The sequence below is a fragment of the Panthera onca genome, chromosome A1, assembly GCF_046562875.1.
Source record: "Panthera onca isolate mPanOnc1 chromosome A1, mPanOnc1 haplotype 2, whole genome shotgun sequence".
Lineage (NCBI taxonomy): Eukaryota > Metazoa > Chordata > Mammalia > Carnivora > Felidae > Panthera > Panthera onca.
The window spans coordinates 129,356,057-129,374,537 of record NC_138339.1 but is presented as its reverse complement, the minus strand read 5'-3'; the positions used below and the strand labels follow the sequence as shown (position 1 = coordinate 129,374,537).

Genomic DNA, 18,481 nt, shown 5'->3' with positions numbered 1-18,481 from the left:
TGGGGTGCAGATTTGAGAAAATGTACTTTCTTCTTGGCTCATTCATTAAATGGTCCAATTGTTCTAGCTTTGAGATTGAGATCTTCTACTCAGGCTAGGTTCCAACAATACAGAAATTCTTGTAGTTCTCAGCAACCCAGACTCTATTGCTGTTTTTGTTTTTTTGTTAACAACTTGAAAGCAGACTTTTGCTTTTCTGCAAAGTCCTAGTCTCCACCACTTTGTGCATAACAATTTCCACTTCCATCCCTTTTACTTTTTTTGGTTATCCTTGTGACCAGTTTTGGATTCAGGTTTGGGGGGGGGGGCGGTTTGAAAGATTACACACTTAACACCCTTAAGGAAAAGACATGAAATAAATATTGACAAAAAAAATCACAACACATTACTGAAGACTTGGAGGTCCAGATTCCACTGCTGAGATCTCTTCAATCAATTCATCAGAAATGCTTATTGTACAGGGTTGGTTTCCGATGGCACGCTGGCTTCCCGTCCTCAATCTGATACACTGCGGAAATGAGGGGCTCTAAAGTGAGATTCCTTAGCCTCGACTAATCCTGTCATTTAGTAGCTGGTCTGAACGGACCTAGGTAGCGTGTCATTCATCCGTGTCCCTCGCATTTAGCTCAGGACAGGTGCTTGGGAATGTGCTGGAGATTTCAAGATTTAAGTCACGTAGGTTCCTACAGAATGGTGATGCACGGCTGAGTGAAAAAACCACCGCGGTGGGACTAAGAGGATTCCTGCCCTTCGCCGGACAGGGCGCGGTCCTGGACTTCAACAGAGCCCCTGCCCAAGGCCCTGCTCAGGGCCGCATTTCAAGGGCGTCCGTGTCCTCTATCGACTGACCTACACCGAGGGGAGCAGAGAAGGCTCTCTGGATTTCGAAGATTAGTTTGCGCTCCCATTTGGGGGCGCAACACGTCCCACAACCGGAAGCTTCTTTGATAAAGAAAAACGGCGGAAGTAGACCAACGGCGCCTCCTCAGTATTTTGCCCCATGCCGGCCCTCCTACTTTCTTCTGGAAGGGGAGGTGCCCCAGTGCTCTTTGCCACCGTGGGGAGTCGCTGCGGCGGGTTCCGTGCGCAGTCGCAATTGGCTTCCCAAGCATCTTTCCGCCGCTCTGTCCCTTCCGAGGTTCTCGTGCCTGGACGTGACGTCCGCTTGTCGCAATTGGGGGCGGAACCTCAGAAGGAAAGGCGTCTGAGCCGGCGTCTCGCGAGAACATTCCTTTCCTTCGCAGTTCTCGCGCTACAGCTTTACTCTCGTCGCGACGAGATCTTTCGAGATCTTCTCCGCCCCCGCTACCGGCGCCCTCCTCTGCGGCCGCTGAGCCGGAGCCGGCCTGAGCAGCGCTCTCTGCTGCGGCTTCCTTCCCACATCTAGGCGCTCGCGAGGGCACCCTCCCGTCTCCTGCGAGTCCCCATCCGCTGGCCCACGCGGCTCGCTCTCCACGCGCCAGCCCCGCCGGGGTCCGTGTCCTGTTTCGCTGGCCGGACCTGGGCTCGAGCCCGAACTGTAGCCGGCGCCATGTCGGTGGTGGGCATAGACCTGGGCTTCCAGAGCTGCTACGTCGCTGTGGCCCGCGCCGGCGGCATCGAGACGATCGCTAACGAGTACAGCGACCGCTGCACGCCGTGAGTGTGGGCCGGTCCGGCCGCGTGCACGGAGAGGGGGTGGGTGGGAGGTAGCGCCTGCTCTGGTCGGAGACCTTCGCGACTTGGGAAACGCGGGTCGGGGAATCACCTCCGTTTCGAACCGAGGCCCCGGTGGGTAAGGAACTCCCACTGGGTGTCAGGTCACAGTGGCCGCGGCTGGCCGTGAGTGTCTGCGCCAGCGGCGAGGCCTTTTTCCACTGGCCTGCCGGTTGAGCGAAGGCTGTGAGTGGGTACTCGTACCAGCGGAGGGTATGGGTAGGACCTGGAGGGGAGGCAGGCTTGGGATGTATGGTGGACCGAGTTCTTCCTTTAGAGGGCAGAGGCAGGCCCAGGGCGTAGTAGCTTATCTTGAGCCCGCCACAGAGTTCGGAGCTTGGCAAACAGCAGGCGCCTAATAAAAGTTAGCTGAATTATACGGGATCCGGTGTCTGCCGGCCGTCTGAAGATGGAGCGGCCAGAATCCCACGTGAGTGGGGGCGGGGCAGCACCCGGAAGAGAGGGAGCCGGGGCACCAGAGGCTCGGGCTCTGGTTGGAGCCGACAGCGGCCTGAAAGTACTTAAAATCAGTGTCTTCTTGATGCTTCTACATTCGCATTGGTTTTTCACTTCGTTTTAGTATATGGAACTGTGTTGGGTCATTCTCTTTCATTCTGTGCGCATCCACACCTAACAGCGTTCCACTTTCACAGTTAATGCATTCCAACCAGGGTGTTGGCCGCAATTGTTAATGAATGACTCAGGGGTTCACTTTGACTTTTAGAATCTATAGTAAGTTATGGGACCAGTATAGACACAGCTCTAAAAAATCCTGACTCACTCAGGTCTTTCCTTGGTTAAAGAGCCTGCTTGTTGACCGTAGAGATACTTTTCAATCCATTGTTTTCTTCTGGGACAAAATCTTTTAAGAAGCCTGTTATTTTCTAGGTTATCTTATTTGCCAGGTGGCCCTTCGAGGGCTTCTGTTCCAAGGCCGATTTTTCACCCTAACTTTTGTCACCTTTCAGCAGATTGGTAGCCAAACTAGATTGCTCTGTCCACTAGTCTGATCTTTGCTGCCCAGGGGCTCACACTTCCACCTGACCAGTTTCTGCCCCTTGTTTTATCTAGACCAGGCACTTGCCTGAAAACCCGTCCCAGGTGCTAAAATGTGGTTTGATAGCCCTTTCTCTATTTGTTCATAGTTTATAACAGCTTTATTGAGGTATAACCCACGTATGGTACAGTCAGCTCACTTAAAGTGTACAGTTTGATCGTTTTTAGTGTAGTCCCAAAACTGTGCCGTTTGTCCCCACAATCAATTTTAAAACATTTTCATCCCTCCAAAAAGAAATCCTGTATTCATTAGTTGTCAGACTCCTTCCTATTTTTACAGTTTTTAACAGTGGTTTTTATGTTTTAATTTGTCATTCCAGGAAAGATACCGTGTAGTTTTCTTCCCAAGGCATTGAAGTTTTTGTTTTTGACTATTTAAGCATCAGTTTTCTATTTGATACTGTCTTCTCTAGATCCAAGTTTTCTTCATTTGTAAAGATAGTGCACTGAGTCACATTTTTGACTTTTTGGTCCTTTCTTGCCTAGTTTTGAACATGATTTCTCTCCAGGGAGAGTTCCCTATATTGGAACAAATAGTGTTCCTGAATTTTCTTTCAGACTGTTATCTTAGGCTTTTTTTTTTTTTTAATTTTTTTTAAATTAAAAAAAAAAAAAGACAACAGCTACAACAGTTTTACCATGAATTCCATTGTTTGGAATGAAAAGCGTTGCTTTAAGAAAAAAAAAAGATTAAACAAACTGAGGGCTGATGTGGTGTGGGTGGGGGGATGGGTTAAATGGGTGATGGGCATTAAGGGGGGCCCTTTTTGGTTTGAGCACTGGGTTATGTGTAAGAGATGAATTCCTGGGTTCTACTCCTGAAGCCAAGACTATAGTGTATGTTAATGAAGTTGAGAATAAAAAAAACAAAGAAAAAAGATTAGTCTTTCCAAATTGGAATTAATTTTGCCTCAAAGACTAGGTGATGGGTGACCAGATACATCATGTAACTGTGATAAAATACTGTCTAGATACTTTCGAGCAATTGAAAAAAAATTTTTTTTTAAAGTTTATTTTTGAGAGTGAGAGAGAGAGTGCAAGCAGGGAGGGGCAGAGAGAGAAGGAGACACAGAATCCAAAGCAGGTTCCAGGCTCTGAACTGTCAGCACAGAGCCTGACACGGGGTTCGAACCACAAACTGTGAGATTGTGACCTGAGCCGAAGTTGGACGATTAACAGACTGAGCCACCCAGGCACCCCTTGAATGTTTTTTTTTATATGTTTTCCCCATATTTTATATTTTCGAGGAACTTCTAGGGATATCATACGTTTTGAACTGGGATTTTGCTTAGCTTAAAGTTCTTTCTTGGTGTCCCAAAGTAGAAGGTGGGAGTGGAAAGGTTGATTTTTTTTTTTTTTTTTTTATTATAGTAGTTATGGAAAAATGGATTTTTGTCTCAGGCACACAGAGAGTATGATGTAGGTTTGCTTTAATGTGATAGTGGAAATGAGATGCAATTTTTGGAGAGTTGGCTATTTTGGAATTACCTCATTTCAAATTGTAGGTGTAACAGTATTTGGAATCCGTTTTTGGAGGATCCAGTTGACTTTTGTCCAGAAGAGACTCTTGCTTTTCCACCAAATACAGGCTTTCTAAATTAAAAAAAAAAAAAAAAAATTTTTTTTTTAACATTTATTCATTATTGAGAGACAGGGAGACAGAGCACCAGCATGGGAGGGGCAGAGAGAGGGGAAGACACAGAATCCGAAGCAGGCTTCAGGCTCCAAGCGGTCAGCACAGAACCTGACGTGGGGCTTGGACCCATGAGCAGTGAGATCATGACCTGAGCCAAAGTCGGACACCCAACTGACTGAGCCACCCAGGTGCCCCAGGTTTTCTAAATTTTAGGAAATATTGAGTTCCTCCTATATGTCAGCTATTGTGCTAAGCCCTGGAGGTACTCTGGACAAATAAATAGGATCCTGCCATCATGGGCATGGGTGATGGGGAAAAAAACAGATGCTAAACAAACAAGTCACTACTAACTGTGGTAAAGGTCTAGAAAGGAAAGTATAGAATATGATGATGAGGCCTGGGTGGGGACACCTAATTTAAATTGGATGTGTGGTGGGGATGGAAGATACTCTTAAAGAAGTGCAATGTAAGTTAGGCCCTGGAGGATGAGTAGAAATTTACATGGAGGTGGTGGGTGGGTGTAAGGAAGAGCTGATCCAGGAGCTGATCCAGAACAAGTGATGAAGACCTGAAGCATTTAAAAGAGCTTGGTACACTTGCCTGAGAAGATCATAACTACTCTTGAGCCGTTTGAGAGAATGTTGTGAGATAGATGGATTGGAGTGAGGCAGGACTTTGTAAATCATGTTAAAGGGTTTTTATTTAGGTGCAGTAGGAGTTGACAGATTTTAAATTTTAAAAGTATGATTGCCTTTTTTTTGTGGAGAATGGATTTATCTGAGAAGGGGAAGAGAAGAAGCAGGGTGTTACTTAGGTTATTGCAATATTATTCCATGGGGGAGTTGATGTTGCTCTCCACTAGTGTAGTATCATGCGGGGGGCAGTGTGGGTGGCTTTGAGATAAATTTTGGAGTTTTAAATTAGGAGCATCCAAGTTGATGTTGATCATAGGCTTTGGAATAAGATGAAAAGCTTATTTTTATATTTAGTGGGATTATTACAGTAGAAAGGGTACAACCTTAAAGCTCTGGAAAGAAAATGTTACTGGAGTGCCAAACATTACGAAAGAATTGGGCTATACTTTCCAAAAAGAACAGTGTATAGGATAGAAAAATGAATTACTTATGAAATAATTTCTTTGTGTGAATTGTTTATATGACCCTTTTTGTGGCCCTAGTTCCTAATAAAACATTAGAAATATTAGAAATTTGAAGAGACCAAATTGTCTATTATTAGCTGCCTTTGAGAGAGCAAAAGCTGAAAGTATGTATTTTCTGGTTAACTGGGAGATCAATAATTGATACTTGTGCGAGGAAAGTATTCCTATGAAGTTCTTGTTTTTGCATGTTATGTAGAGCTAATTATAACAGGTGGATCTTGGATCTTTTGGATTCAAAGAAAAGGCAAGTTATTTTGTTAACTAAAGTTCAGACTGCTTATCCCATTTACCCTCTTATGTTGAATTGCAGAAATCATGAAAATAGTTCCTTAGAATCACTAATGAGCTTAAAATACAATTTTGTATTCAAAGTGGGTAGACTATTTGACAGGAACTTTATGCCATTAGGTTCTAAATTTAAAAAAAAATTTTTTTTTAATGTTTATTTTTGAGAGAAAGGAGCGAGTGGGGGAGGGGCAGAGGGAGACACAGAATCCGAAACAGGCACCAGGCTCTGAGCTGTCAGCACAGAGCCCAAGGTGGGGCTCGAACCCATGAATTGTGAGATCATGACCTGAGCCGAAGTCAGCACTTAACCAACTGAGCTACCCAGGCACCCCTGAATTGGGTTTTCTACATTAAAACATTTTTTTTTCTTGACTTAACAAGATACATGTTTGTTGTAACAAAAAAACACTATGGTGCTGAAGTTTCTTGTCCTTCTCATTATTTGTTATTTGTTGTGTATCCTTGTATACCTTTTTCCAGACTTCTATAAATATACATAGGGGAGTGGGTGTGTTTAAATAAATAGGATCATACTATATTTTGTAAAATTTCTACACATATATTTTAGACATCCATAGATAGGAATCTACTTTCTTAAATGTGTAATTATAAAAAAAAATTATTTATTTTGAGAGGGAGGGAGGGAGAGAGAGAGAGAGAGAGAGAGAGAGCTAGTGGGGTAGGGGCAAAGAGAGGGGAGAGAGAATCCCAAGCAGTCTTTGTGCTCTGCGCTGAGCTGGACTTTGGGCTCAATGTAACCACCCTCAGATCAGGACCTGAGCTGAAATCAACAGTCGGACGCTCAACCAATTGACCTACCCAGGCGCTCCTGTACTTCTATTTCTGTTGGATAGAGTTCCAGATGTGAAATCGCTGGGGCATAGAATATGCAGTTGACGCTGTATATCAGTGTGGGGTTCAGGGGTGCTGACTTCTGTGCAGTCGAAAATCTGTATGTCAAAAAAGATTCCAATAACTTCACTACTAGTAGCCTACTGTTGACCAGAAGCCTTACTGATAACGTAAATGGTCGATTAACACTTAATTTTGTATATATGTTCTATTTAAAGTAAGTTAGGCAAAAGAAAATCTTACTAAGATCATAGAGGAAATACATTTATACCACTGTATTGTATCAAAAAATCCATGCATAACTGGACCCACACATTTCAAACCTGTGTTCAGGGGTCAGCTGTATATGCTTAAAGTACTGCTGCCAGGATACTTTACACAAATATAAAGGATTAATTTGTAACAGGAAGATAAGTGATTTCTCTCACTGGAATTGTGTGGATTGTAATGAGTTAAAACTACGCAAAGTTTTTAAGATAAAGCCAGACACAGTAAATATTGCCAAGTATTTTCTAGTATTGCTGTTACTACCTTTTTGTATTTTTTTAATTAATCCTATTCATTAGTGGATTATGTTAGGATAATAAAATGAAGCTATTGAAGTTTGCCTTAAGGGTTCATAATTTGCAGCTTTTAATGTGCAAATCTTAATGCCTCAAGAATTTGCTGTGCTGGGGGCTCCTGGGTAGCTCAGTAGGTTACTTGTCTGACTCTTGATCTTGCTCAGGTCTTTATCTCAGGCTCATGAGGTTAAGCTCCACTTTGGGCTTCACACTGGGTGTGGACTTTACTTAAAAAAGAAAAGGGGTGCCTGGGTGGCTCAGTTGGTTGACTCTTCGACTTCAGCTCAGGTCATAATCTTGCTCAGGTCATAATCTTGCTCAGGTCATAATCTTGCTCAGGTCATGATCTCATGGTGAGTTTGAGCCCCGTATCGGGCTCTCTCTCAGCACAGAGCCTCCTTCGGATCCTCTGTCCTTCCTCTCTGCTCCTCCCCTGCTTGAGTTTTCTCTGTCTCTCTCTCTCTCTCTCTCTTTCTCTTTCTCTTTCAAAAATAAACTTTAAAAAATACATTAAGAAAAAGAATGTGATGTGCTTTGAGAGTAGTGTATCGTTTTAAGTATGAGCTGTTTGGTCTGTTAGATGTTAATTTTGGAGGTACTTCCTAGTTCAGGGGTAAGAGGATAAGCAGTAGCAGAGGATAGAAGGATAGTAGCAGAGGGTAGATAAGTAAGCAGAGGATAGTCTGATTAATCTCTTCCATGATGCTTTTGCTTAAATCTATCATTTGATAGTCTGAAGACTATTATGGATTCTGTTGATAAATTCATTTTCTCATATTGGTTAAGAAAGCGAATTAGAGCAACAGCTGTTTTAATATCCTGAGCAGTTCTACACATTCTTATAAACATGAAACTGCCTTTTAAGGATCTGTGTTGATTGCAGCTGTTCATAACATCCCATTAGAATGTGCATAAATATTTGGTCAGTAGTGTTTCTTACCCAGAAAGGGGAGAATGATGTTATTCTCTGGCCTAAAAAAAGACGGTTATTTCTAGGACTTAACTATTAGAACAGGGGAGTCTTGAACTTAATTTGAATTAATTTCATGTAAAGCAACCTGTAATTGGGAGTGGAGGAAAAGTAATGTCAGTCAAGTAGCCAAGTCTCTGTTTTTAGTAGCATTGATTTGGAGTTGTGTGGCATAGAGAGGAAGTACAAGATAAAGATTCCTGCTGCCTAGAGGTGTAACCATTCTAGGTGGAAACACGAATGAGATAAAGCAGTAGTAAATAGCATAAGAGAGTAAGAACAGTTGTGGACAGGTTATTAAGTACAGACTTAAGCTATCAATGCAGAGGAGAGGTTGCATGCCTGGGGGATGGAGTGATGAGGAAAGGCAGGGATGGGGCTTGAGCACATAGGATTAAAACACATGGAGGAAAGGATTGGGATGGTCTAAGTGAAGGTTTAGAAGTGGGAATAAATTTAAGGGTTTTGGTAGGCAGTATGAGAAGCAGATATATATGGGACTTGGAGCCTGGTGGTACGGATTTTGAATCTTAGATGCTGATATTTACCAGTTATGTTTCAGGGCGCACTAACTTCTTTTATAAAATTGGGTCAATAATAGTTCTTTTCTCCGAGTACCTGGGAAAATCAAGTGCAGAGTGCTTAGTACACTGCCTGGCATATGAAAGGTGTGGGAGCTTGACCTTTTCGGCTGAAGGAGAGGCTTCTTGCCATAGATAAAGATTGGGTGCAGGCTCTGTGCAAATTTTGGAAGTTCCTGGTTGAGTGGGGAGTGGTAGATATGTTTCTTTTTAATAGCTTGTTCTATCCTTGTTCCATGTAAAAATCCTAGTGGGGTGATTCGGCCCCTGAATGTTGTTCAGATGGTGTGTTGAGGAGAAACAAACTGAATTTCAGCTTATGTGTTTTTAGGACCTATTATATTTATTAGAATTCCGTAGGAGTATTTAATTAAATGCTAATAGTGGCCATTCCTGGTGGGGATGGTGGTTGTGGATTTACAGATGTTTATTTTCTTTGCTGTACTTTGTTTTCTAATTTTCTGCAATAAGCTTACACTAATTAGAAAGTACTGGACTAGGTTCTCGAACAGGCCCTAATATTTGACTTAGTCTCTTGGGGCTTTCTTCACATGTGAATATTAGGTTACTTGGCATAAGCTTTTATTTTTAAAATCCTTCGATTTGTGCTGTTTGGCATATTGACCCCCATTCATTTGTTCTTTTTGAATGGAAGTAGGGCTTTTTATTCCTCCTAGGTAGATGATTTTGAAGATGGCTGACTGGATTTTAATGGATAGCTTGAGAAGGTGAAGCAGAACTTTTATAGCAAATTAGTTTGTATATTTTTATTTATTTATTTATTTATTTATTTATTTATTTTTATTTATTTTTGGGACAGAGAGAGACAGAGCATGAACAGGGGAGGGGCAGAGAGAGAGGGAGACACAGAATCGGAAACAGGCTCCAGGCTCCGAGCCATCAGCCCAGAGCCTGACGCGGGGCTCGAACTCACGGACCGCGAGATCTTGACCTGGCTGAAGTCGGACGCTTAACCGACTACGCCACCCAGGCGCCCCAGTTTGTATATTTTTAAATGAAACTCAAAGCAGGGCTTCACTGGAGCTATAATAATAGCTAATATTATTTATAATGTACCATTCTCTGATATAAGCCCTTTAAAAGTGGATCACCACATTTAATCTTGGTAACAGGTATGAGGTAGGTGCTGTAATTTTCCCCATTTTATTCATTTTTTTTCCGATCTGCATTCTAATCCCAGGTTTATTCAACCCATTCCTTTCACTCTGCACAGTAAAGTATAAACACCACAGTGCCCCAAATGCTACAAGTTATAAAACTCAAAAACAAAATTTACAGTACTGACTGTATAATAAAAGCCAAAAAGTACTGTACATATTGCCAAGGTAACCTGCAAAAGACCCCCCCCCATGAATAACAGCTGCAATAGAGGGGTCCGTGCAGTTATGACTCTGCAGAGCTGGCTCTCAACTTGTTCACCAATTTCAGAGAGAAATGCAGACCTGGGATGTGGGTGTGTGTGCATGAGTACATGTAAAAATAGAACCATTTTCGGGAACTAACACGGAGTGTTTGACCCTAGACATTGGAAGAGGACTGGAGCAGGGGAGCAGGGCCAGGCTAGTGGGAACAGCAGCTGCTCAAAAGTGCGTTCCTTCCTGAGAGATCCTGCAGACCAGTAAGCAAGGGCATGACCAGGCCACCAGATTAGACCTCCGTCATTTGTGGAAATGAAAATCATACCCCCAGGCTGGGGCCGCACTGCTACCCTGCTTGTCCTTGATGGCTTTGCCACTAAAGTGACTCTCTCATGAGCTCCTGAAAACTGGAGAGCATCTTTATGGGCACAACCCCAAACCAGTAATACTCCTGCAACTGGAACTCTGCTGTCAGAGGAAATGTCTCAGTTGCTTTTGTTTGGGCCAACCTTGAATAAGGAATTTCTTTGCTCCCTACCAATCCTGTTTTGCTTAGAAAAGTGACAGAACTGAAGTGGATGGGATAGAAGTCACGGCGCAGAGGTTCGGTGGCCCTATTTATCGGGAGGAGTTGGAGCTGGAGCAGCTCCTGTGGCCACAGCAGCCACCAGGGGGGTGACATCCCCGACACACGGGGAGGCCTGCGCCTCAGGGAACTCTGTCTTTTTATCTGTGGGGGTGACTGGCACCACATGGTCGGGGGTGGCTGCATTCTTCTGGGAGGGCTGAATCACCTGGGGGCGGCCTAGGCCAGGGAGCCAGCACAGCTGTGCCAGTGATCTCTTGACCATTGATTTGTCCTTTGTCCAACACCTCGTTCATCTGGATTCTCAGACTCCATAGACGCTTAGCCTGTAGACAGATGGGGGTGCATCCTAGAAAGGATGTAGAGGTTGTAGAAACAAGCACGTTAATCATTTAAGTTTTCCCAGAGGTGGACAATGTCTCCATGATGTGGTCCGTGCTCATGTTCCTAGTGAGCCTTCTGATGTGCACTTGGGTTGGTTTAGGGGAAGGACTCTGCTTTTTCCTTTCCTTTTCACCTCTTTTGGGTGGTTTGGATTTCAAGTGGGAACACCGTCTATTGTGTCCATGCCTAGGACTCTGTGAGCCAGAGGAGCTGCTGGAGCTGGAGCTGCAGGGCACGCTGGAACTTCCCCAGCAGCTAGATGCTAAAGAGGAGCAAGGGCCTCTGCTCACACCTGTGCTGGTGGTAGAGCTGGACCACGACCTGGTATTGGTGCCACCAGAGGAAGCATGGAAGCACTGCATCTCTTCCAAGCTTTATTCCTGCGGTGATCATTCTCGCTAGACTACTTGGTGGCCCCTTTATCTTTAGAATGATCCTGGGACTTCTCGGCAGAGTGATCTTTGCTTTTGGTAGGAGAAGGAGCCATCTTCTGCCATAGTGACCTTCTCCTGCTCTCCTCAGCTGTTAAGGCTGATGCCCTAACTTCCCCATTTTGGAGACGAGCAGATAGAATTTCAGAGATATTAAGCGGCAGAGAGGTCATGCAGCTAGAACGGCCGAGAAGGGATTTGGACAGATCCATAATGATTATACGGATTCTAGAGTCTGAACTCTTCTTACTGTGCTTGTATTCAAACCAATAAAGTTGATGGCAAGGTGGAAAACCTAAGGATTTCTTTCTTTAGTGCAATGGGCTTACTATTAAAGAACTTTGTGGAGTGTAATTTGCTTTGTAGTGATAGGATATTGATGATTTTCTATGATATGCTAAGGAAAATGTGGACTTTCCACATACTTGCAGGAGTTATGCCTTGTTTGAGGTGTTAGTGCTGTATCATGTGGTGAAGATTGACATTCCAGTAGTGACATTTGATTGTTCTGTAAGAAGTTGTAACAGTAGTGTGTGTATGTATGAGCCAAAAAAGGATGAATACAGCTGACTCTTGAACAGTTTTAGGGGTTAGGGGTGACAATCCTTTGCATAGTCAAAAATCTCCTTGTAACTTGACTAATCAAAAACTTAACTATTAATAGTCTACTGTTGATTGGCAGCATTACTGAAGAACAGTCAACACATTTTACGCATTATATGTCTTATATTCTGTATCTTAGAACAAAGTAAGCTAGAGAAAAGAATTGTCAGTAAGAAAATAATGAGAAAATACATTTATAGTACTGTACTGTATCACAAAATACCCAAAGTTCAAACCATTGTTGTTCAAGGGTCAACTGTAATTTGAACTGAAACCAACTTTTATTTAGCTTTTCAAGATGTGCAAAACAGTTTTTTTTTCTTTAATTTTTTTTAACCTTTATTTACTTTTGAAAGAGAGAGAGAGAGACCAAGCACAAGCAGAGGAGGGGCAGAGAGAGAGGGAGACACAGAATCCAAAGCAGGCTCCAGGCTCTGAGTTGTCAGCATAGAGCCCTATGCGGGGCTTGAACCCACAAACTGTGAGATCATGACCTGAGGCCAATTTGGACGCTTAACTGACTGAGCCACCCAGGCACCCCAAAAATTTTAGATCCCTGCCTCAAACCACATACAAGAAAAATTCCTGATTAGTCAAATATTTAAAGGTTTATAAGTTAAATTTCAAAATAAAACCATATATTTACTGTTAAAGCAGATGTAGATTTTAAAAGTAGGTAAAAATGTTAACTGACTTCGAGAACATTACCTACGGCAGCTCTGTGTAATAGAACATTTTTTGAGGTGGAGGTGTTCTGTATTGCATAGCCCAAAGTCCAGCAAGTTTTAACCCAATTCTGGTAAGTTTTAAGAGGTAGAAATAAGATTAAGTTTTACTTGAAGGACATTGGGAAGGATTCACAGACAGAGTGGGTGATGCTTCTGGAGAATGAGTGAGATGCATATAGAAGGGCCAAGGCATTTCAGGTGGCAAAAGTGGTATGAGCAAAGCAGAAGGATTGGATGACTAACTTGTGTTGGGTCACTTTGCCTGAGATGCAGGTGGAAAATGGGGTTGGGGTTGGGTTGGTGAGAGGTCTTAAGTTCCACAGTTAAGGAACCTGGGCTTTATTTGTTGGTTATTGATTTTGTTTGGAAGGTAATCATAAGCAAGACCACTTCAGAGTTCTCCAGGTAGAAGAGAAAATTAACCTTCAACAGGATATATAATGAAGTTGAGAAAATTAATGTTTTTTATTGTAAGACCCAGCGCTTGTTTTGAGGAGATGAAGGTTTGAAGAAAGGGCTGCAGGAAACAATGGAAGATAAATAATGTTGCCCTATAATTATGTTGGGATTGAGGTGTTGGTGTGATACACCTTAGAAATTCAGCTCTGGTGACATTTAGAAAAGATGTGAGTTTACCATTGTTAGGCTTAGGCTAGAAGGCCTTTTTGGAGTGGAGAGGGTGAATGGAGTGGATAAGATTATAATTAGCATTTTCTGAAGGGCAATATGGGCTGTGATAGAGATATTTATGTAGTAATGAGGACATTTAAAAAGAAATTTTAGTGGCTAGTGTTATATATATGCAGAAAAGCTAAGCTTGTTTCTAGGAGGCTACATTCAGCACATTCTAGTCCTGCAGAGTTTAGAGTTCAGAGCATATCGGAGGAGATCCTAGGCTATGCCATACTCCTACAGGGCACAGCTACCTTCAACTGCTCTGGGAGATCGGTTCACAGGGGTTCTTAACCTATAGGGTGGAAAGGGCCACCGAGGCACAGAAAGGCCCAGCCTCCTGGCAGATTGCACAGGGCTAGTAAGTTTATTAAAGTAAAAGAATTCTCAATAGATCATTTAATATAGTCAGATTTGGACCAAGGCAATATGACTCCAGAGCTTAGTTACTCTAAATTGGAAGAACTAGGGGTCTAGGGCAGATAGAGTCCAAGGTAGGGTGTAAGGTATGGAGAAATGATCTAGAGTCTCACTTCATTGCTTTTAAGTTGTGTGACCCCGGATAAGTTTACTTCACCTTTTTGGACTCAGTTTCTTTTCCTATAAAAGAGGGATAAGATGGAACTCTTGAGAATTTCTTTTCCTATAAAAGAGGGATAAGATGGAACTCTTGAGAATTTAATGAGGTAATAAATGTAAACAGTTTGTATAATCATTGTTACTAAAGTTAACTTTTACTATATATAGGAGGACAGAAGTTCTCCAGGTTTATAGACTACTTGGTGAGGTTGTAAGCTGTTTGAAAAGGCAAGATGTATTAGTAAGGGGGTACATTATTTTGTGTTGGCATTTTGAGCCCCAGACTTGAAGAATAAGAGAATAGTGGAGATGGGCTGGTCCACCTCTTGGTAGTATTGTGAGACAGATGGTTATCTCATCAGATTTGTGCTTCAAAGTCTAAATGACAGGACTCCAGATGCCGCCCATTCTCATGGATAGTTGTACTCAATGGAGAGGGCAAAATCAGATTTATTGTGTGCTTTTACAAATGTGGCTTTTTAACCTCACACTCAGAAAACTTGCCTGCTCTGGTGATGTAATCCTGCCTGGATGTAATGTTGCAGTAAGGTTTGATGCTTAAATGTTTTTTCTTCTAGGGCTTGCATTTCTTTTGGTCCTAAGAATCGTTCAATTGGAGCAGCAGCTAAAAGCCAGGTAGAGTTTTTTGTTTTTTTTTTTTTTTTTTCTAAAATGACTGACTTCTCTGTTTTGTCCATCTTTTCATTCAGCAGTTATTGGAGTGCCCTTTACGTGCCTAGTATGGCAGTCCCTAAGTGGACAGCTGAGAAAGACAGGTCTGATCTTAGTCTCCTGTGCTTGAGTGAGAAGCAAATAGCTTTTTAAAATGACATAAACGGTATAATCTGTTTAATGTAAGCTACTAGGAGGTATTTTGCCCAGATCTTGTTTAAGCAAAGCTCACTTATTCCCATTTATTTTATGTGTTCCTTAAAGTCTGTTTTTTTGGGTCTTCATCTTACTCCTGCTTAGAGTCATTGTTGTTTGTAGACTTGATCTTGTTAATCAAGGTTCTTAAAGAAGGAAAGCATACTTGTAGAAGCACACTTGACATTAGTTTACTTTACTTTATTAGTTTACTTTACACCTGATATTCTTTGTTGGTTTCTGAGTAACCAGAGTGTCAGAACTCCCAGGAGTTCTGTGTTTGAGGGCCTGAAATGACTGTAAAAGAGTTGCATATTTGATCTTTTTTCTGGTTCAGCCTGGAGCATCCTGTCTTTTTTCTGGACTGGGCAGGGCTTCCGATTTAAAAGCCCCTGGCTGGCTTAGTCAGAAGACCATGCAACTCTTGATCTTGGGGTCTTGAGTTTGCGTGCCATGTTGAGTGTAGAGGTTACTAAAAAAAAAAAAAATAAATAAAATAACAACAACAACAAAAAAAGCCTGAGACAATGGAAATGGTGCTTAGCCAATAGATTTTTAGTCACATATTTAGTCACATTGGGTGTTTTATAATCTGATTTTCCAAAAGTTGAATATATGTTAGGAAGCAGTAGATAGCAAGTAGAGAACTAGTTTGGGATGTCTTGCCATCTGAAATTCCAGTGAGTTCTTTTGTTTTGAAACTTGCTTTCATTATTGAGAATAGTTAACTTGTACTCAACTGCCTGTCTACTTCTAGGATGACATAGTTATTGTGATACTGAGTTTCTGCTTGGCAGCCTACTGAAGTAGGGCCTGGTTTTGGAGGCCTCGTATTGTTTGGTAAAAGGACTTCTGTCTGCCTTTTAACATAGCTGACAAGAGGAGCTCTGCGGTTCTTACAAAAGTAAAAGAAATTTGGAAGTGAAACATAGTATCGTTATCCAGAAATCTCTGTTAGTATCTTAATGTATAACCTTTTTTGCTTTCTAAGGGTTTAAATGATTCCTTCACTCTAAAAGTGAGATCATACCATATAGACACTTACTTCCAACTTTCTAAAATAATGTTACCCACTGTATATGGATACATTTTATTTTTTTAACCCATTGTCCTGTTAATTGACCATCCATGCAGTTTCCAGTTTTCTCCTATTATGAATAATACTTGGTCACTGTCTTGCATTTATTTTTGTGTACTTAATGTTATCTTTTTTTTGTAATCTTAAGTTTCTTTCACTAGAATTTCTGAATTGATATTGCCAAATTGACTCCTGAAAAGTTTGAATCACAGACTATGGTAATTTTTAAAAATTAAAGGTCATTTTATGTAAATGTTGATTAGAAGTTTAAGAATCACAGATCCCTTTGTACATGTCTTCATGGAGAAGTAGGACAAGCTGGGCTCTAGTGCCATCCCTGCCACTATGGTCTGTACAGGTCCCTTATTCCTCACTTCACATGTGAGCAGATCATACAGAAAGGTGTAATGCTGAAGAAAATGGAACTCAGAAGGAAACTTTGTGGAGTTAAAATGTTGCTAATTGAGTCTGAGGCTGCTGAATTTTATTTTCAAACTGTATTTTGAGAGAGAGCACAGCACACATTAGTGCGAGCAGAGGAGGGGCAAAGAGAGATGAGAGAGAATCCCAAGCGGTCTCCAAACTGTTAGCACACAGCCTTATGTGGGGCTCGATCCCATGAACTGTGAGATCATGACCTGAGCTGAAATCAAGAGTCAGGCTCTTAACTGACGGAGACACCCTGGTATCCCTGAATTTTTTTTTTTTTAATTTAATTGCTCCTAGTCTTTTTACGTTTTGACTCTGATATTCCTTCTCTTAGGTGATCTCCAATGCAAAGAACACAGTCCAGGGGTTTAAAAGATTCCATGGCCGAGCATTCTCTGATCCGTTTGTGGAGGCAGAAAAATCTAACCTTGCCTATGATATTGTGCAGCTGCCCACTGGATTAACGGGGATAAAGGTAAGGTTCTCAAAGTGATGCCTTATGAATACAGTGTTTTATTTGTATCTTTTATTCTGAGTTCAAGTTGTAGTGAAAACATTAACAAATGTTTAGGAGAAGCTTTTGCTAGTAAAGACCATTTGGCATTTTTTGAATGACCTGGAATTTGATTGGGAGTGATAGGTGGCACTGTTACTATGGGTTGGACTGGTGGGTGGTAGTGGTTTGAAGTTAACACTGCCATTGCTGCTTGTCTTGTTTACTGATGGAGCAGTCTTTCCAGTGTGATTTTAGTGAATGATTTTCTGCAATACCAGCAAAGAAATTTACACTTTAAAGTCACTAATGAAATGTATGGTCATACTCTTGACAATAGGACTTAGATTGGAAAGAGGTATTGTTCTTTTAGGGAAAAGGGAGATTAGTTTTTGGTATCTCTGTGACATCCAGAAGACTCTGAAGTATTAAGTGAGCTGATCATACAAAAGAGGTGAGAGGCTCAGGGATGGATAGGATGGGCACACTCTTCCCTCTACTCAGAGGTGGTGAGAGGAATCCAGAAGGGTGGATTGAGCTTTCCAGGCAACTCAGTTTAGCAAGAGGAGATTTGGTGTTTGAGACACCCCAGTTGGAGAAATCATGGTCACGGGAATAGGCTCAAATGTAAGAGATGATGAGGATGATAAGAAAAAGGTAGTCAGTTGTGCTGTTGTAGCTGAGAATTAGGTTGAATTTGGAAGTGAAGAATTCTGATAACCAAAGACTAATCTTAGGACATCTGTGGCAATAATCTCAGAACAGTTTGAATGGGCTGGTAGTGGATAAATCTGGAGCACAGGGGAGGGGAAAAAGGGAAAAAAAGGAGGTGAATAAATGGAGGGTGCTTATAGTTAGGAAAGAAATAGGGATAGGTATTGGCACATTGGTAATAAATGTTGTAAGAGCCAAAGGAGGAGGAGACTAGGGAAAAGACCTGGGGGACAAGTGGATCCAAGTACAAGAGTGGAGGAATTGACTAAGAAGCAAATGGGGAAGAAGAGGCAGCTTAGAAAGAGGCTTATGGGGAGGGAGGGGTACTTTCCCATCTTCATATGCAATAAAGTGAGGTACTCCTAGATGGTGAGCCAGAATATATGAGGAGTGGGTTGGGGAGTGAAGAGGTAAGGAGAAGGTGGGGTGCGGGTTCACTTGGAGCAGTGGAAAGAAGAGAGGTCTGTTTTGTGGTATGGATTGTATTTGGGGAAATATGGGCCTGTGGGATGGGGCTTATCCCAGGCAGTCTTTCGGCTTTTAAAGTTTGCAAATCTTATCCAAGTTGCACATTTTTTGCAGTGTAGCGTATCTTGAATTAAATGAATAAATTCTTTAAATTCTTTAATTCACAAGTACTTACGGGGGTCAGGTCTGTCCTGGGTGTTGGCTATAGCAGTGAACAAATGGGACAAAAACTGTGTCCTCCAGTTAGATTGGATCCTAATTTTGGAAATG

At 42.1% G+C, this 18,481-nt stretch overlaps 1 protein-coding gene and 1 pseudogene across 2 annotated transcripts in view; one reads left to right on the top strand and one right to left on the bottom strand.

Moving 5' to 3' along the window:
- The first annotated feature begins 1,276 nt into the window (after positions 1-1,276).
- The window catches only part of HSPA4 (heat shock protein family A (Hsp70) member 4), a 47,513-nt gene continuing 30,308 nt past the window's right edge, over positions 1,277-18,481 (top strand). Inside the window, exons 1-3 of one of the 2 annotated variants that reach the window (XM_078451060.2) lie at positions 1,277-1,638; positions 14,741-14,798; positions 16,871-17,011. In XM_078451060.2, coding sequence (XP_078307186.1) covers positions 1,532-1,638; positions 14,741-14,798; positions 16,871-17,011 — 306 coding nt within the window. In that variant the 5' untranslated portion in view covers positions 1,277-1,531. The remainder of the gene's footprint in view (positions 1,639-14,740; positions 14,799-16,870; positions 17,012-18,481) is intronic. The other variant, XM_078451064.2, reaches the window with a different exon arrangement.
- LOC132682381 (uncharacterized) lies at positions 10,556-11,636 on the bottom strand (annotated as a pseudogene).